Source organism: Mus caroli, chromosome 3 (assembly GCF_900094665.2).
Source record: "Mus caroli chromosome 3, CAROLI_EIJ_v1.1, whole genome shotgun sequence".
Lineage (NCBI taxonomy): Eukaryota > Metazoa > Chordata > Mammalia > Rodentia > Muridae > Mus > Mus caroli.
The window spans coordinates 96,977,217-96,998,855 of NC_034572.1; the positions used below are offsets into that span (position 1 = coordinate 96,977,217).

The 21,639-nt window shown below is 33.9% G+C and overlaps 1 protein-coding gene across 1 annotated transcript in view; it reads right to left on the bottom strand.

Annotated features, from left to right (window-relative positions):
* The window catches only part of Sycp1 (synaptonemal complex protein 1), a 92,027-nt gene that overhangs the window by 64,492 nt on the left and 5,896 nt on the right, over positions 1-21,639 (bottom strand). Inside the window, exons 7-14 of the mRNA XM_029475543.1 lie at positions 17,443-17,465; positions 16,513-16,571; positions 14,351-14,420; positions 13,714-13,787; positions 11,833-11,941; positions 7,089-7,183; positions 6,448-6,632; positions 4,513-4,580 (exon numbers count right to left, since the gene is read on the bottom strand). Of these exons, the coding sequence (XP_029331403.1) occupies positions 4,513-4,580; positions 6,448-6,632; positions 7,089-7,183; positions 11,833-11,941; positions 13,714-13,787; positions 14,351-14,420; positions 16,513-16,571; positions 17,443-17,465 (683 nt within the window). The remainder of the gene's footprint in view (positions 1-4,512; positions 4,581-6,447; positions 6,633-7,088; positions 7,184-11,832; positions 11,942-13,713; positions 13,788-14,350; positions 14,421-16,512; positions 16,572-17,442; positions 17,466-21,639) is intronic.

A 21,639-nucleotide genomic window follows, 5' to 3' on the forward strand; every position in this document is an offset into this window, starting at 1 on the left:
TGGACTTGCAAACTTTATATGCCCCAGTACAGGGGAATGCCAGGGCCAAAAAGTGGGAGTGGGTGGGTAGGGGAGTCGGGGGGAGGGTATGGGGGACTTTTGGGATAGCACTGGAAATGTAAATGAGGAAAATACCTAATAAAAAATATTTTAAAAAATGAAGAATCAACCCATATCTGGCACCATTATCAGGCCAAAAACCTATGGCTAAACAGGATAAAGCCTAGGGAGCAACTACTACTATTTTCCTGCTAAATGAACACACACACCCCTCAAAAAAGATAGGCCAACACATGTAAGGAAGCTTATATAGAGTCTAAATCAACTATGCAAAAGTAATAATAGATAAATATTGACACTTATGTTTTTAGGTTAACTCATAGCCAAATGAATCCAAAACTCATGAAAGCAAAATAAACAATGAGTCTACATAAAATAATTTGGAATGGGGTGTGTACCTTTTCTTTCCAAACTCATTACTTTCTGAATCTATCTGGCTTATTACTTTCTCTTCCAATTTAAAAGAATTGATCTTCTTTCAAATTCATTCTGATCATTGCACTTTGCATTTAAATATCCTCTTCTGTAACTTTATCTGTTCTAAAACATACCAACTCTGTGCAGAGAAATCCTTATTTCCTATCCCACCAAGCACCCCATATAAATACAAAACCAAAGATACCTGATTAACTTCTCTGCCCTTTCAAGCTATCTGATTTCTCATACTATCTTTTAAATTCCTGCTTATTAACTATATATTGTTTAACTCCATGTAAAACTAATATCTATTTCCATGATATTAATAATTTTATGACCTCAAAATCCAACAATAGGCACTTTGTAATGTCATTCTCAGTCTTATTGTGTAACTGGGTCATATTTGATTGTATGAAACATTCCCTACTGTATTTTCCACCTTAAAATACCAAGACCTTGCATTATTCATATTTCTTCTCTAACTCCTACACCTATTTTCTTGCTTTTACAGCTTTCTTTCTTGCTACCAGGAAAAGTAGTGCTTTACAGTGCTTATTGTTATTTCTATGAATTCAGTATTAATTTTTTTTTTGTTTTTTTTTGGGTTTTTTTTTGAGACAGGATTTCTCTCTATAGCCCTGGCTGTCCTGGAGCTCACTTTGTAGACCAGGCTGGCCTTGAATCAGAAATCCACCTGCCTCTGCCTCCCAAGTGCTGGGATTAAAGACATGTGCCACCACGCCCGGCTCAGTATTAATTTTATAAAATCTTTTCAGCATAATCTTCCCACTTTTTAAATATTTTTTAAAGATTTACTTATTTGTGCATGTGAGTATTCTATTTACATGTATGCCTGCAAGACAGAAGAGGGCATCAGCTGTCATGTGATTTCTGGGATCTCCGAATGAGCAGCCTGTGCTCTTAACATGTAATTTTTAAATTGCACTCCTATACACAGTATTTTCAACATTCTATCAACACAACTACCCAAAGCCTCTCTATACCTTAATCTACTTACTTAAATCTCTATACTTAAAATCTACTCATAATATCTAACTCTTCCTTAGTACCTTTCCTACTCTTTTGCTTCATTTTGGTACCAACATTAACATTCAATAATAAAACTGAGCATTTACCTCAAATACATAAATATGTAAAAATATGTATTATTAATCTGGACCCCTGAGATCTCTCAAACACTGGACCACTAACCAGGCAGCATACACCAGCTGATATGAGCCCCCCAACATATATACTTCTGAGTCTGTGTTCATTCAGAGATGATGCACCTAACCCTCAAGAGACTGGAGACCCCAGGGAATTTAGAGGTCAGGTGGGGTGGGGTGGGGCATTGGGACGTCCATGTGGAGACAGGGTGGGTTGGGGAGGAGGTGTGGGATATATAACAGTTAGAGGATGGATATAGGACAGGGAATAGAATATGGAGTGCAAAAAATAAATTAAAAATAAAACAATTTTTTTAAAAAAAGAATATATATTTATCTTTTTAAAACTGTAATATAAATATGTATTATCATATTGATCATAAATATAATTTAAAATAGAAGTTTTGATATTTTCACTTTTTAGTTTAACATAATTTTTGCATACTCCCTCATTCTGAATACTATTACCCCAATGGTTTTATTTTATGTCTTTAACCTTTCCCTCTTAGTAATTAAAGATTTCTCAAGAGCACAGTGTTTTACTTTCATGTTCCCACAATACACATAATGCTGTTTCAGTTCTAAAATTCCTTATACAAACTTCTCATAATACTCTAGTATGGCAAAGTATTGAAATTACAATGTGATATATAATAGACACTTAGTAGTAAAAAGTTGTTATAAATATACAATAAAGATATTTAAAAGTACTAATACTATTCCTTAATCTACAACATTCAACAATTCTAAAGACAGTAGGTAAGTGCAATGATTTAAAAATAATACTTTGTATTCTGAAGGAATGTTTTAATTAGATAAAAGAAATTGTCTAAACTATTATATTTGGGTTTTGGTTGGTTGGTTAGATAACTGGGTTTTGTGGGGGTGACTGGCTAGCTGGTTGGTTGGTTGGTGTTTTTTGTTGGTGGAGGAAGCATGGGGATTGGTTTTACAAGCATAGATTAGCTCTGTATCTCTGTCTATTCTAGAACTCACTCTATAGACCAGGCTGTCTGTGAACTCATCCACTTGCCTCTGCCTCTCTAGTGCTGGGATTAAAAGCATGCATAACCACTGCGATGCCAAGTTAGCTGGTTTTCTGAGACAGGGTCTGTCTATATAGCCCTGGCTGTCCTGGAACTCATTATGTAGACGTGGCTGGCCTTGAACTCACAAAGGTCCACCTGTCTCTGCTCTCAAGTGTTATGCCATCATAATTATGCTAAGAAGTAAAGTTATAAATAAAATTATCTGGACACTGCAAGGTTAGATAACCAAGTATCAATCAACAGTGGGAAAGTAAGGACTACAAAAGGAAAGGCATCAATATGGTTCAATACTCCAACCAAATCTGATATGATAGCACAGAAATTTTATTCAGTAATAAATCACTGAATAAGGTATTTATGCTCCAATAAACACAGTCACCTACAGTCCTCTAAACACTGTAATGAAACTCATTAAGTCAGTCAGTCAGTCTCTCTCTCTCTCTCGCTCTCTCTCTCTCTCTCTCACACACACACACACAGACCATGAAACTAGAAAGAAGACTAGTTGGAAAAAGCAAGATTATTAGAAATGGGAGGGGCACAAGCAAAGGTAAATGTGATCAAAATTTACAATGTATAAAAATGTCACACTGATTACAATTAATATATGCTTTTAAAAATATTTTTTAAAAAAGGAAATCAACCTAGGAGCTAACTACTTATGAAATGTTAAGTAAGCATTATTACTAAGCAGTATTACTTGTAATTGTTTTAGCTGTACAAGTAAGTCAACTAACGGTATAAATATTCAAATTAATATAAAATTTTATAGAAAATTATTAATATAAATACTTGTCAATTCAGATATAGTAATTAAAATACCTTTTAATAGAAATTGAAAAACAACTTGTTTTATCTTTTAATTGTCTACATTTGCATATATTTAACCTAATAAATATGAAGCATAGACTTATAATTAGCTAACTACCTAATCGTAAGTTCACAGAATTATAAAACTGTTTTATTGTGTAAGTTCTTGAACTTTAACAGTATTATATAATATAAAATCATTTTTCCTAAAAAGATTTTATGATCCAACTCCACTAAACAAAATAGAATCCACAAAATAGAAGGATGAGCCAGGTGTGATGGTGTACATTGGTAATACCAGCACTTAGGAGGCAGAGGCAAGAAGACTGCTACAAGTTCAAGACTACCCGGGTCTACACAGAGAGTACTGGGCCAGCTGGAGCTACATAGCAAGACCCTAAGAAAAATATAAAGAAACAAACAAAGAAACAAACAAATCAACCCAGGAAGTAATGCATTCCTGTAATCCCAGCATTCATGAGGTAAAAGGACCAAGATTTCAAGACCAGTCTGAAATATGAAATATGATCCTGCCTCAAAAATTGTTTCTTCAATTGAAATGTAATCAACATTTCCCTAAGGATTATTCAAGCCTTTGAATTCTAAAATTAAAAAAAACACACACAAACACCTCAGGTTTATATTAAAACATCTATAAACCATATAAAGAAACATAACAGCTTTTTTCAACTGAAATATTCTCTATTCAATTAGAATTTTTCCCTAATTTTTATATTTGTTTTTATTTTATATACATGAGTATTTTGTCTGCATGTACATATAAATACCACATGCATGCATATTGTCCAAGAGGCCAAATAAGATTCCCTAACTCTACAATCATAAACAGTTGTGAGCATCATGTGGGGAAAACAAATCTAAGTCCTCTGCAAGAGCAGTAATTAGTCTTAACTGCTTGTTAATAGTTTAATAAATTTAACAAAAACCTCAAATTTATTTTTATAATTAGTTATTAAAGTTATCAAAGTATACTTCTCTATAAATCTTACCTAGTTCACTTGATTTCTTCTGGAGTTCCACAGTAATCAGTTTCAGTTGGTCTTCATTTTTTTCCAACCTTATGAGAAAATTTTAAAATTCAAATTATTATTTTAGGTACCATTCATCTAATAACTAAAACTGGAACAATGTAACAGCTGATGTATCTAAAATAGATTCATTCAGTAAGTAAACATTAAGTATTAATCTATATAAGGCAGTTTAAAATCAAAATTATAATTATAATTACATCTACCTAAAATCTTAAGTCTTTTTTTTTTTTTTTTTTTTATTATATGTAAGTACACTGTAGCTGTCCTCAGACACTCCAGAAGAGGGCGCCAGATCTCGTTACGGATGGTTGTGAGCCACCATGTGGTTGCTGGGATTTGAACTCTGGACCTCTGGAAGAGCAGTCGGGTGCTCTTACCCACTGAGCCATCTCACCAGCCCAATCTTAAGTCTTATAATTTGTATCTTAATTGCTAGTGGTGGTAGTGTAAACCTTTAATCCCAGCACTTAGGAGGCAGAGGTAGGCAGATCTTTGAAGCCAGCCTGGTCTACAGAGCAAGTTTCAGGACAACCAGGGAAGGCTACACAGAGAAACCCTGTGTGGAAAAACAAAAATAAAATTTAAAAAATGTATTTTAAGCTTTTCTTATTTTCTGTTTCCTTAAACCATAAACTGAGGTGAGCCAGCTCAACAAGTAAGTGGGCTTGCTACCAAGCTAACCACCTGAATTTAATGCCCAGTAGAGAACCTACTCCTACAAGTTGTTCTCTGATCTCCACACACAAGCATGCATGCATGCATACATGCATACACACACACAGACACACACACACGTAGTAAATAAGGGGCTGGAGAGGTGGCTCAGTGTCTAAGAACACTGACTGCTCTTCCAGAGGACCTGAGTTTGATTCCCAACAGTGGGCTCACAGCTGTTTGTAACTCAAATTCTAAGAGATTCAACACCCTTTTCTGGCCTTTGTGTGCACTGTATGCATGTGATGCACAGACATACATGCAGGCAAAACACCCATACACATAAAGTTTTTTTTTCCTAGTTTTTAGTAAATAAAAAAATTTAAGGTAATTGGAACACATTATTCTACAGTAATTTATAATTTTATTATTTACAAATTGTTTGACAAGTTAATCAGAAATATATAATAGAAGAGCTTAAAAGGTTACATTTTTCTCCTCACTATGTACAGTAGAAAAGAAAAATTAAGTAGATCCAGGATATAAGTTGGGAGAGAAATTTGTTCCTCTCATTTACTCTGCCAAATTTAAATTGAACATCATGCTAACAGGATAAAAATAATTACCTAGGCCTCAACATACTTTTATATTAAAATCGCATAAGTGAGGAAAAATAGAGCTAGTTGTTGATCTAATTTTAAATAAATACTATTTAGGTTAAAAGCAAATGAGTATCACATATAGAGTGGTATTTACTTTATTCCAAGATAGTTGCTAAATTAATACATTGTAAGTAAGGTTACAGACCTCAGTGAAATAAATTTTTTAACCTGGACATTATTCCTATGACACTAATAATCCATACACAGTGGTTCTCAACCTGTGGGTCACAACCCCTCTGGCAAACCTATCTCCAAAAACATTTATATAAAATATCATCATAACAGTCACAAAATTATAGTTTTGAAGAGAAATGAAAATTATTTTATGGTTGGGGTCACAACATGAGGAACTATATCAAAGGGTCACAACTTTAGAAGGTTGAGAAGCACTGGTCCACACTATTGATAAACATGTCCTACCACTGAACCAACATTTAAGGACTTATCTATATAACTTGACCCCACGGCAAAGCATGCTTGGGAACTTTTTCCAAAGAATGCCTGATTTTTAATGGACCTGAATATCAAAAGTAAATCATTTTTATGTATTTACTTATATGTTTAAAAACTGTTTCACCTTTGCTGTTCTGTTCTCAGTAATTCCTCCAAGGTGCATGTAGTAGCTTTAAGTTCAGTCACCACAAATGAGTGAGTAGTTTTAGCTTTGTTGAGTTCTTCCATTTGAGCTTCTTTTACTTCAGTGAGCTGAGAAATAGTTTTTGTTGCTATCTGCAAATCTTCCTCTAATGCTTTCTGAGTGCTCTAAGTGAAACAAAACACAAAACAGAAAGAATAATGCAAAGGCCTAAAATGTTTAAAGGCTTAAGTCATCTGTTTCTATACATTTGTTTGCCTTTGCACTCCATACTTCCTCCTACCCATTGTCCTTTCTTGGCATACTGAAATAACCCACACACTATCAAATTTCAAGTAACCATTCTCTATAGTTCTGATCCCTCCAGAGATTTCCCATGCAGTTAGCCCACACAGTTCTCTCCATTCTTAGAACTGTTAATGACTCTATTAGATTGAGTTATTCTATTAGTACTTAGGTATGTTTAATCCAATGCCTCTTATTAGAAGCATTTTCAAGGTAGAATTAAGTTTTCTATTTGAATCTCTGAGTTATAATACATTTTACTTGTATCCAATAGTATTCGTTAACTGATTATGTGATACACACCATACAATAGTCACTAGTCAGTTTTTAAATCATACCATACTTCTTTGCATAGACATTTTAATATCTTCAAGTTCTGATGTTAAATGATCCTTCTTTTCACTTAATTCTTTTAAGTTTTCATCTTGTAATTCTAAAAGATAAAATTATAGATAGGCATTGTTTGGTAGAAATGGTTATCAGGGAAACTAATTGCTATAGCAATTACTTTTTTTCCTGTACTAGAAAACAATCCAAAAAAAGAACAATACACATATACACACTAAATTTCATAAGACTATTTTTCCAAAACCTCACAAATGAACATTTTTTCAGTATCTACATTTATAATTACAATAGAATGAAAACAGACATATAACCCAGCTTTAACATGAAGATTAAAAAACTATTCCTTATTTTTCATTTGTGCATTGCTGTCAAGGAGTCAAGGGCTTATATATGCCATCTCCTATTCCATTTGTCAATACAAATATGTTTTGGAGCCAGGTAGAGTGACTGCAAGTCTAGAATACTATCTCTAGGGAGGATGAAGTAAGAGTAAAAGTTGGAGGCCAACCTGAGCAATTTGGCAAGCTCATGTCTAAAAATTGGGGGGCGGGGGAGAAGGACCCTGAGTAGCTCATGCTCCTTCTCAAAAATAAAAGTTTTGAAAATAAAAAAAGGCTTTGTCCATTGTGAAGCAAGCTAAGGCTCTGTTAGGTCATAAATATCATAATTATTAGGTAATATGCAAAAATCTGAGCCTCGGGTGGTCTTCAAAGATATAGTCTTTGGGGTTTTGAAGAAAATGATTTTTTTCTCTTCTTATAACACAGGCTAGAACCCTATGATGGTTCCATCAAAGATTAATATTTAACACTAAAATGTTAAATGTGTGTTTCTAGAGAATTTTTTTTTTTTTTTTAGTTTTGTTTTTTGTTCTGGAGGGTTTTAGTGGTGGTGGTGGTGGTGGATTTGTCTGTGTTTGTTTTGGAGACAAGGTCTCACCAAGTATCCCCTAGTTACCTGAAACTTTTTATATTTCAGGGTAGCCTAGAAATTAATATGTAGTCCAGTCTAGCCTGGAACTTGGCAATCTCTTGCCTGACACTCTTAAAGGATTATAGACATGTACCACCGTGCCTGAATGAAATATTTTAGAATAGCAAAACACTGAGTAGTACATAAATATACAAAAGCTGACGCTAATTTATGATTGTACATATATGATCTAATATACCATGTAGTCACTAAAAAAGATAATAGAAATCTCACTAACAGTCATAAAATAGAAAAATGACAGGTTAAAATAGTATTTGTATAAGCCATGAACATAAAATAATTAACAAAAAGTACTTTTAAATTCATATTCCAATAATGAAATTATTCATGATTTTATTTTCACAATTTCCTATCTTCACTTCTAATTTCTACCATAAATATTTAATATTATATTTATTGGTGGGCTATGTTATATAAAAAGATTTTTATTCCACTTAATAGCTAATATTTACTAAATTCTAAGTCTCAGTTAAATAGTCTATGTGCCTTATATATCCATTCATTTTTAAACCTCATATAAATACTAAGAGGAAAACTTCATCATCTTTTCTGGATTCAAACTATATTACTGCTTCTTTTTAAAATTTTTACTACATTAATTTATGTGTGTGTGTGTGTATCAATGTCTGTGTTGTGTCTGCATGGGAGCATGCATGTGTCACAACATACATCTGAAAAAACTTGTATAACTGGGTTCCCTCCTACAGATTTGGGGGACTGAATTTGTCATCAAGCTTGGTTAGCTGCTGAGCCATCATCTCACCATCTACTACTGTCTTTTCTTATTAGATGCCAAAATATTTAACCATTTTGACTCTACTATTCCCACCCGCTTGGGAAATTAGAGTATTGACTATTGACATTTTTAAGGCTTCCTGTTATGATAATACAGCTTAAAATGTTCAAACACAATATTCAATGGCCCCACCTAGAAATCCATCCCATCTGCAGACACCAAACCCCCACACTTTTGCTGATGCCAAAAAGTGCTTGCTGACAAGAGCCTGAAATGGCTGTTCCCTGAGAGGTCCTACCAGCACTTGACCAATACAGATGCAGACCCCAAGGGAAGAACTAGGAGAAGGACTGAAGGAGATGAAGGGGACTGCAACCCCATAAGAAGAACAATATCAACTAACTGGACCACTCAGAGCTCCCAGGGACTAAACCACAAACCAAAGAGTATACATGAAGGGAGCCAGGACTCCAGATACATATGTAGCAGAGGATGGCCTTATCTAACATCAATGGGAGGGGGAGCCTCGATGCCCCAGTGTAGGGGGATGCTAGAGGCAGGAGTAAGTGAATGGGTGGAGGAACACCCTCATAGAGGCAAAGGGGAGGGAGGGGGAAGTGGTAGGGAGTGGGAGAAGGGTAACTGGGAAATGTAAAGAAATAAAATGATTAATAAAAAATTTTTTTAAAACACTGAGTCATCTATCCACCCCTGAAAACTGCTTTCTTTAGAAAACTAAGGGTCTGTTATTTTTCGATTGCCAGACAAAATTCCCTGACCAAGGCAACTAATTTTCCAAAAAAGCTTTGGAGCTCACGATCGCAAAGAATTAATATCTATTACCAAGAGGATAAGGAGCATAGCATCAGACAGGCATTTCACTGGAGCAATAGCTAGGAGTGTTTTACTAATTGAGTCTTCTTCCTTGTGGTGAATAAGAATGACACCCATCCCCACCCCCAGGTCATATATTTGAATACTTGATCCCCCAAGCACAAGTATCCCAATAATTGATCCATAAGCACAAGACACTGAGACACAGCAAACTGGGAATGTCTTGGGCTTTTTAAACTTCAAAGCCTGCCCCTGGTGACACACCTCTTCCAACAAAGTCACATCCCCTAATCCTTCCAAAACAGTTCCAAGCACTGAAAGCCAAGTATTCAAACACATGACCCTATGGGGGCCATTCTCATTCAAGCCACCACAGGGAGCTGGGAATATGATTCAATCAGTAAAGTACTTGCTGTGCAAACATGAGGACCTGAGTTTGATCCTGAACCCACTTTTTAAAAGCTGGATGAAATGGTACATGCTTATAATCTTATGTTGGGAAAGCAGAAGTTGGAGAGTCTATCCAGGATAATTGGCTACTCCAGGTTAAGCCAACGATCCTTTCTCAAAATATGTCTTAATCAGAAAATCCACTCTTACCAAATTACAATGAAGGCCTTTACCAAGAGTAAGAAAGGAGCCGAGTGTGGTAGTGCACACCTGCAATCCCAGCACTTGAGAAGCAGAGGCAGGCAGATCTCTGAGTTTAAGGCATATTAGACACTGGAAAAAATTCTCTCAAGAATAGAAAAACATGGGGGGCTGGAGAGATGACTCAGGAGTTAAGAGCACTAACTGCTCTTCCAGAGGTCCTGAGTTCAATTCACAGCAACCAGATGATGGGTCATAACCATCTATAATGAGATCTGGTGCCCTCTTCTGGCATGCAGGCATACACTGTATACATAATAAGTAAGCCTTTAAAAAAAAAAGAATAGAAAAACAAAAAACCATTACTATGTTCTGGAAAATAGATGGTGTTTCACACAGTATATTATACCTCCAAAATATTTTGCCACTTGAATCAATAGATACAAACATTTATAAATCTGTCTCATCCACCTGGGTTCTCTAAGTAACTGCCTCACTCCTCAGTTTACTATACATATATTTATCTTCACATTTCCATGAATTGTACAAGGCATATTTTCTTATTGTCTTGAAGAGATCTCTAGCAAACTGTTAATAAACTAAGGAAAAGTTTGACAATTTTCTCCAATACTTTTCAAAAAAGACCTTGCTCTAAAAATTATTAACTTCTTCCACACTCCTCCCAGGGGATTCATTAATTTATAAAATATCTGGATTCATTCATTTATAAAATATCTGAGGGCCTCATATGTTTCAGGCACTATTTTAAGCACTTGAGATGAACAAAGGAACAAAAGGGAATATGAAAGGGCCTGTTGTCCTGTTTAGTTTGGAGGGTTTTTGTTTTGTTTTGTTTTGTTTTTTGTCAACACCTGGAGAAAGAGAACCTCAACTGAAAAATTGCTTTAACAGACTGGTCTGTAGGCATGCATGTCTGTGGGATTTTTCTTGATTGCTAATTTACATATGTGGCCCTAGACCACTGTGGATCGTGCAATTGCAGACAAATCATGTGTTGTATAATAAAAAGCTGGCTGAACATGACCTGGGAACAAGCTAGAAAGCAAGTCATAGGCAATTTCTTTTCAAGGTTCAGCTTTTGCTCTTGCTTTCGTTCCTGTTCTGACTTCCCTAAGTGATGAACTATGATCTATAGGTGTACATCAACTTTCTTTTGGTACTGTTGTTTGAGCAACAGGGACCCAAACTAGAACACCCATCATAAAGTAATGATGACAAAAATGATGACAAGTCATCAATAGACAATATGTACATTAACCAAAACTGTACCTTGTATATCATATATACAAAAAATGCATTGTCCAAGACAACTAAAAATAATGTCTTTTGATAGCATGTTGTTGAAACTGAAGGTTAAAAGTACGAAAAAGAGAAAAGAGGAGCATATGTGCTTTGATAAAGATCTCCAAGTGATTCAATTATGCCCTCCTTCAACCGATCCAAACCAAGTGTAAGAGAAAAGCAATAGAAAGCATCATTAAAAATTGTAACAAAACCCAAAAATTTAGAAGAAAAAGAAAACATAAGTCACACTCTCATATTTTTATATGTATTCTTACTTGTTTTTTCCTCTAATTGATTAGCTTTATCTCTGGATTCCTCTAAGAGAAATGTTAAATCTTTCATTTTATTTTCTTTCTCAGCACTTTGGATCAACAGTTGTGATACCTAAAATAAATTTTAAAAAAAAAAAACATTGTAGATGGGAAAAAGTTAAAATTAGCACCTTAGCATTTATTATCACCTATAATTATATATACTTATTTTATGTTTTAGATACTGTGTATATCATTTAATGCATGCTTATAAAATATATATTTATTGAATGAATGAGTAAAGCTGGATTCTATATTCAATATTGAACTACTCATTTCAAACTTTTAAAGAAAAAGTACATAATAAAAATTAATTTACTCAATAAATATTATAAGCACCAGAAACTGTTAATATTGAATATATAGAAATGAGAAAACTCACCTTTAAGAAACTTAGCATTCACACAAACAACTACACCTGAGCCTTATCATCAGTAATAGAACAAAAATGCTATCAAAATCAGGAAAGAAGCTATCTTTTGACAGTATTTGTATTAGGGTTTTTTGTGTTTGTTTTTCTGAATAGAGTTGTTATCTGTATTCTTTACTAGTCTGGAGTTCTATGTAAACCAGAATGACCTCAAACTCAGAGACCCACCTGTCTTGCTGAGACTTTAGGCATGTGCCACAAAGCCTGTCTAGGGGAGGAACATCTAAATCAGTCTCGTGGAAAGTAGTAAAACTTTCGAGGGGCTAAAATGAGTCTTGGTATATAAAAATTAATCAGGCAAGCCAGATATGAAGCACACACCTTTAATCCCAGCACTGGGGTAGGAGAGCGTAAAGTATATAAAAACAGGTAAGTTCAAGGTCAGCCTGGCCTATGTAGCAAGCTCTAGGACAGCCAGGACTATTTAGAAAGACCCCATCTCAAAAAACAGAAAGGAACGAAGGCAGCAACACAGGCAAGCAAAGAGAAATGGTTGTTCTAGGCTGATTTAAGAAGACAAACTATTGAGAAATCTTGATATAGATAACCAAAAGTATTCAGATGTAAGAAACAGCAAAAGTTAAAGATTCAAATTTAAAAAAAAAAATTCACCTAAAAATTAGCCACGAAAGTAACAGAAACTTTATCTCTAAAAAGCCACAAAACAATTATAATCCAAATTGTTAAGGTTCAGACCAGGATGAACTGCATGAAAAAGAGATTGCATAATATAAAACTAAAATTGATATTCTTGCAAATATCAGAGAATATAGACTTACCATTTACAAGTCTTCCACTATGTGATATTAATAGAAAGAAGCAACAGAATTTTTCAGTTTCATTAGTGTTAAAGAGAGTTAATTTCAAAATGAACTGCAAAATGTGAAATGAGTTGTTAATGATTATCTTTATTTGTTAGGTTTTTTTAAATAAAATTTCTCATATTTTTTCAGCAATGTAAAATGATATAAACATTGTAAATTCATTAATTCAATACCAAGGGCTAACCTTCCAATGAGTGTCTAATTGAATCATGAAAATAAATTTGACTAAGCAAAAAGCTAAAGATATATGTGCATAAAGACACACATATATATATATACATACATATATATATACACACACACATATATATACATATATACATATATATCTTTAGCTTTATATATAAACTTTTTATATAAATTACTCATATATCTGCAAAAACAATGCTTTTGATATTTTAGGTATTTTATGAGTTAACAAATGTAAAGAATATAGCATCAATCTCACTGATGGATATGATATGCTAACTAACCTAATAGGATCACTACTCAATGTAGACATAAACCAAAACATCACATTGTACCTCATAAATACATATAAACATTATTTATTTTTAAAGAATAGAAATAGTGAGTTATTTTTTTAAAAACCTGATTCTCCTTGTTGTTTACTTCCTTCTGATATTCTTCTTCAAGATGTTGGATTTTTTCATGATCTTCCTTTACTTTAAAAAAGAATAAATAAACCTTGTCTTAACATAATTGCATAGCTTTTTCATTGCCAACTAAATTTAAATATTTCATTTTTCTCAAAGTTATACTAAACCTCACAAGTTTCTAGTACACTAATACTTGTATTTTCTTGTTGCCAATTCTTTTTAATAAAATAGTGATTGTATATCAAACTTATCAAAGTGACTGTATATCAAACTTATAACTTAAAATCCTACAGCTCTTATAACAGTACTTACTTATCTAAAATGACAAACCTTAGATATTTGTACCTTAATAATTTACCAAGAAATATAAAAGGTAAAACTATGCCTCTAAAAATTAATAAGCCATAATAAATTTTGTTTTATAGATAAAGTAGTTTCAAAATCAAAAGAAAATGTAACAAGTATTAATTCCCTGCCACCAATATGATTTTGAGGAGCTTTCAGAAGCAAAGGTAATATGAAATATACAATAGTTGAGGGTATCAAATTAAAGAGACACAAATATTAACAAAATCTAGTAAAATAAAAGTGGCAGAGAAGCAACATGAAAATATAAATAGGAATCTTACACTTAAAATGCATTTCCAGTCTGGCATTCTCAGCTTGCACACGAAGTTCCTCAAAAGCTAGTATCATTTTCTAGAATACAAAATTTAACTTTTAAAATGAGACTTTTTAAATACTTTTTAAACTTTGAAAATATTAGTAAATTTTACCTCATAATCTTTAGATATAAATTAATACACCTTTGAAAAATGAAACCACTGTAACAATAATTTACTAAAAAATATAAAGTGTGCCTATAATGAGGCCAATATGATACCTTTCAGCCAGAGTTTGATCCTTGGAATCTATATAGTACAAATAAGAACCCATCTCCAATCTCTACATGCACACTGTGGCAGACACAACCACACATACATACAAACTATGTTTTTAATATTTTATATATTTAAATATATATGCATGTAACTATGACAGAATGCCTAACATCACATAATACTGCACAACAGCAAAGTGAATACTGTCACTCCATTATCTTAATAACACATTTTAACATACAATAATCCCCTGCCACAATCCATAGGATTCTAAAGGGGTAACAAAAACAAATATAATAGCATCAAGACTATCATTTTAGACTTATTTGTGCTTATTAAATTTCTTTCTTCACCACTAATGTGAGGCAGTCCCATAAAAATTCAAATTTGTATTTGCATTACCTGATAAAATGCATTTACTCAGCATTCAACAAATCTTGCTTCATAAAATCAAATTATTTCATTCATTCATTCATCCACTAAATATTTACTGAGTGCCTATTATTGTGTCAGAACTTATTTTAGGATATAACACAAAGCCCACTGTACTAGAAATGTGACGTTGAATATAAGAATATAATGTGCATATATATAAAATAAGCTTATATATCACATAACTGTAATATAGTTTTAAATGTTCTTCATAAAAGTTAAATGAAATAGAGAATAACTGAATAAAGATGTTTAGATCAATAGTATAGTTAAGAGGGGAAAATGTTCATAAGCATACATAAGAGTGTGAACACAAAAATTCTGAGGGGAAAAGTATTAAAATCAGAAAGTATTTCATAAAGCAAGAAACAGAAAAGGACCAGGCATGGTAGTTCAGGCCTTTAATCCCAGCACTCAAGAGAGGCAGGCCTATCTCTGTAAATTCAAGGACAGCCTGGTCTACAGAACAAGTTCCAGGATGATCAGGGCTACACAGAGAAACTCTGTCTCAAAGAGAGAAGAGGAGGTGCAGAAGGAGGGAGGGAAAGAGAATGGAGGAAGGAAGGAAAGAAGGAAAGGAAGGAGGGAGGGAGGGAAGGAAGGAAAAAAGACAAAAAAGCCGTAACAGAAATTGTTTTCTGTTGAAACACTAAGTATGCTATCTTTTGTGGTAAAAGACAAGACAACAATAGTAAGCAGAAGCAAAATACAGATTAGTAATACCCATCCTTTTGTAAAATTAATTGTTGTATGTCACAATGTGCTGTGCCCGAAACAGGGTCAATAAATATTTAACAAATTGAACTGTATTACTAACATGTAAATTTAAAAGGTATTATGGAGTTGAAGAAATAATTCTACAATGAAATCACATGTCATATAGCAAGAGAACCCTTGAACATAAATAAATGATGAATGAGAATGGTGGCCTGCCTGTAATTTCAACCTTGGAAGGCAGAGACAGGAGATCCCTGAAGCAAGCTGGCTAAGGAGATCAGCCATATCAGCAAGACCTGGGTTTGGCTGACATACCCTTATTTCAAAAGAGACACCCTTGTTTCAAAAGATAAAATAGTAGAGCACTGAAAGAAAATTCCTGACATCAACCTTGAGCTACCATATATACATGTGAACACACATATATAAGAACACACAAATATAAGAAAAGGGGTGGGGGAGCTACTACAATTCCACATATGATCCCAGCACACAGAATGCTGAGGTCTGAAGACAATAGATCTAGATTATATAAGATCATGTCTTATATTCCCCCTCTTTATAAAAAGGCTACTATATATAAAACATAAGTATTCAAAGTTTAGAAACTTAATTTTACTGGTGATTCAATCATGCAACAATAAATAATTTTATTTATTATAATTTATAGCAACTGCAGTTGACAAAAACCTTTGTAGCTATCACTCTTTCTGCTTAGAAATTCTTTTCCTTAAAATAATCATATTTTCACTAACACTTACCTCAATGTTGCTATTTAGATCCACATAAACTTGTCTGGTTTCTTCCCGCTCATATTCATCTGTAATTATTTAAAAACTTCAAAACTAAATTTTAAAATATAACATCAACAAGACAATACTTATAATACCCCCAAAAAACATAAAGACATTTAAAATTCTGTAGGTATATAATTCAGTTCTGAGTTTCTAAAAATAGCATCAGAAAGGGTCTGGATTTTGATCTGTTATGCAAGAAGCTTAGAAGTTTCTAATCTATAAACAAGAAAGCAGGTAAACTGGAAACTCTCTGACCCAAAAAAAGCCAGGTCACAGGGCAAGCAACTACTTTCAAACTTAAGAGACATGGATAGGCAAAGCCACAATTTACAACTTATCTCAGCAGAAAGGCCAGAACAAACAAATTCTGGAAACCAGAGCCAGCGTTAAAAAAAAAAAAAAAGCCAAAATACCTGAACTGTAATTGCCACATTATTGTGTGGCATTGCTACACACTCAATGTGGATGAATCTGAGTAGGCACAACATCCTTACAAGTTTTTTCTTAAATTTTCCCTAGGTTCAAAGAAATATTGTCTCATGTTCTAAAAAGAGGAAGCAAATCGAGACTACTGAAAATACATTAAGGCATCCTGTTCTTAATAGAGCTTTCCTATGGGAGAAACTAAACTAGGGCAAAATCATAAACTCACGGGCCTGGGGTAGGAGAGAGAATTGATTTCAGCCTTCCATATACAGGAATAAAAATATACTGTTCTACTTATCTTTAGACTACCATATAGTAGAGGAAAAGAAAGGGAAATAAAGTGAGAGGAAAGGGAAAGGAATAAAAGGCGGAAAGAAGGGATAGAAGGGAAAAGGAAGAGGAAAGAAAAGGAAAAGGAAAGGAGAAAGATTAAAGGGAGAAGGCTAAATACCAAACTCCAGCACACACCAGCCATTTCTATCTTGTCCCACCTAAAAAGAAAAAGTACTTGAAAGTTCATAATTTGTAGGCAAGTATTTACAAAAACAAAACAAAACAAAAACCTAGGCCTAATCACAGGTCTACAGAATATACCCTACATTTCTCCCTATCCTCTATATAATATCACCCTAACTAAAAAGATTACTTTATAACAGTTCCATGTCCAGCTATAAAGTAGTAAGAGAAAAAACAAAGAGCAAACATTAGAACAAGGACTAAACAGGGCAGAGGGGACAGGAATTATCTATAAACATAAAAAATAATAATAAAAATTTTAATGAAAAGGAGAAAATTTCAGAAAAAAACAGAATTGTAATAAAAGTTGTAAAAAATATATATTCATAAAGAAACACTAGGAAAAAAAGGAACAAAGGACTATTTCAGACAATAAAAACTAATAATTTCCCCAAATTCAGACACTGAACCACATATCCAGGAGACTCAGGGAACAAAAGCAGGATAAACACCAAAAGAGAAAAAAGAAAAAAAAAAAAAAGACATCTAATTCTATCATGTTCAACCTAAATAAAACCAAAGATAAAGAAACTAAAAGGAAAAATTCCAATGAAGAAAAAAGAATTATAAAATAAATAAAATATAAAAACAAATTATAAATGAAAGTAAATAAAAACATTTTCATCTGCTAGGCTCAGATCAGAAGACTTAGGCCCAATGATAGTCAGTCTGTACTACATGGTGAATTAGAGCAATCAACTCTCATAAGTTGTCCTCTGACCTCCACAAATGTGCCATAGTACACATGTGTGCACACATACACACACAATAAATAAATGTAATTTAATCTTTTAAACTTTCTCCAAACAAAGTGAGAGAATTTATTGTCAGTATACAGGCTTCAAAAATGTTACAAGTTCTTTAAAGTGAAGGAAGTAGCATAGGTAAGAAATACAAATCTGTGTAAAGATGATCATTGAAGAAGGAATACGTGAAGGAAAATTTTTTAAACATTCTTCAGTACTAAGATCAAACATAGGGCCTTAGGCATGCTAGGCAAGTACTCTACCACTAAGCTACATTCACAGTCCTTCACTTTTTAAAAACAAGGTTTCAGTACACAGCTCAGGCTGGCAGTGAATTCAAAATCCTGCTTTTACCTCCCAAACTCTGCAATTACAGGCAAGTGCCCCCATGATAGTCTTGTTGCCCTTATTCTTACTTGGTCTAACATGTAATCTATGTAAGTTTAACTAAGTGAGTCTATGAGTGAGGGGAAGGCCTAGAACATTACTTCATACCACTGGTAATCTGTTCATTTGGACTACACTAAGTTTGGAGTTTTTTTTCCTTTAATAATAAATTAACCTAAGCTTGTTGCAGCTATTTTACATTATAAACGTTAATTTCTACAAGAGTCAAAACAAAATATTGTACAGCTATACAAAAATAGTTTCTTTCTTTGTATCATTATATAAGCACTTTTTTCCTTTGTCCTTTGAAACAGTATCCAACAACATAGCCCATGCTGCCCTCAAACTTGCATCTTTCAGCCTTAGTCTCCTGAATGCTAGGATTGAAAAGCATTGTATCACTATGCCTAGTATTTTCTATTCTTTTTCTTTTACTATTTCAATTTTCTGCTTAAAAATGAAGACATACACAATTTATCTGAAGCACACATGATATCAAGATAATAAACATCACTGTATTCTACTTCCACATCTTGCTCCATTGGAAAGTTTTCAGGTGCAGGAACATACATGGAGCTGTCATAACCTATGGCAACAATGCCTTCTTCTAGAATACCTCTGAAGGACTTGCTTCAGGCTCTTTTAAAGCTAACTTTATTTAATATGAAGGCACATTTTTAAATAGAAACCTAATAGTCTAGAAATTTTAAAAAGCAGTAATGCTTGCTTAGTATTCAAGTATTATATAACTAATATATGTGATATACTTTTATACAACTAGAAATGCAGACTTGTTTATAGCAACATTACTACAAATTAGTGTCTACAGTGTTACAAACAATTCATTGCCAGATGAAAATTTTCAACTCTTTATATTTTTATGGCACCAATGTCCTGTGTGCACTCCATTATTGACCTTAAATGTACTTATAAAATGTATTACTATGCCATGCCTACCCCACACAGCATTATTATTTCCTATTAAGGACATGGCTATATATCTTATTCTTGATTCAATGTCATGGCAGTTCTAGACAGAAAAAGGTAGTCTTAATGTCACATTTAAAGCCAGGTGATGGTGGCTCATACCTTTAATCCCAATACTTAGGAGGGAGGGGTATGAGCATCTCTGAGTTCAAGGCCAGCCTGGTCTATAACTAGTGCCAGGACAGCCAGGGTTAGAGAAACCTTGTCTCAAAAAAAAAAATCACATTTTAATGAATGAAACAAATATTAACTGTAAATATATGTACTTATTAACATTTATTACCTTTCAAAAAGAAAGATTTAACTGTTACTTTCATAAGTAAGGTCAGAGATACATAAAATTCATCGAAATCAAAAGTCCAAAAAACTGGAATCCCAGGTGCTCTAACATGCCCAAAATCACAGGTGATGAGGCCACAACATCTGCCCCAATAACCGGAGTAACTGAGTCCCCCAGGATCCAGAGATGCAGGAACCTCCCCTACCCCGACCACACACACCCTCAGTGGCATGAGTTTCTTCCAGTCTAAACTAGTACCTGGAGCAGGCCTGGGGCGCTTGCTTCTTACCCACTCTTGAAACACACAGAGGGAGTACAACTCCCAGGTGCTTTGAAATGCCCAGGATCACAGGATCACAATCGAAGCTTGACTCCCAGGAGATTGGACATACCCAGGAGCACTGGAGATCTGACACACTCAAGATCACAGTTGAGGCCACCCAGCATAACAGAGACCCCCACAGGAACCAGGGAAACACAAACCTCCACCCAGCCAAAAGTTATCAAAAAAGATAAGGAAAGACACTTCATACTCATCAAAGAAAAAAAAAATCTACCAAGAGAAAGTCTCAATTCTGAACATCGAGCCCAAATAGAAGGGCACCCACATTCATAAAAGAAACTTTACTAAAATTCAAAGCACACATTACACCTCACACAGTAATCGTGGGAGACTTCAACACCCCACTCTCATCAATGGACACATCAGAGAAACAGAAACTAAACAGAGACACAGTGAAACTAACAGAAGTCATGGACCAAATGAATTTAACAGATATCTATAGAACATTTCATCCTAAAACAAAAGAATATACTTCTTTTCAGCACCTCATGGTACCTTCTCTAAAACTAACCATATAATTAATTGGACACAAAACAGGCATCAACCAATACAGGAAAACTGAAATAATCCCATGCATCCTATCAGATCACAACAGATTAAGGCTGATCTTCAATAACAACAAAAACAACAGAAAGCCCACATAAACATGGAAGCTGAACAATGCTCTACTCAATAATAACTTTGTCAAGGAAGAAATAAAGAAATTAAAGACTTTTTAGAATTTAATAAATGAAAGCACAACATTACCCGAATTTATGGAACACAATGAAACCAGTGCTAAGAGGAAAACTCATAGCTCTTGGTGCCTCTGAAAAGAAATTAGAGACAGCATACACTAGCAGCTTGACAGCACATCTGAAAGCTCTAGAACAAAAAGAATCAATACATTCAAGAGGAGTAGACAGCAGGAAATAGTCAAACTCAGACCTGTAATCAACCAAGTAGAAACAAAGAGAACTATACAAAGAATCAACAAAACCAGGAACTGGTTCTTTGAGAAAAATCAACAAGATAAATAAACCCTTAGTCAGACTAACCAGAAGGCACAGAGACAGTATCCAAAATAACAAAGTCAGAAAAGAAAGGGGAGACATAACAACAGAAACCAAGGAAATTTTAAAACTCATCAAATCCTATGACAAAAATCCTATATTCAACAAAACTGGAAAATCTGGATAAAATGGACAATTTTATAGACAGATACCAGGTACCAAAGTTAAATCAGGATCAGATAAACCATCTAAACAGTCCCATAACCCCTAAAGAAATAGAAGCAATCATTAAAAGTCTCCCAAGAAAAAAAGCCCAGGATCAGATGGGTTTAGTGTAGAATGTTATCAGACCTTCAAAGAAGATGTAATACCAATACTCTTCAAACTATTTCACAAAATAGAAACAGAAGGAAC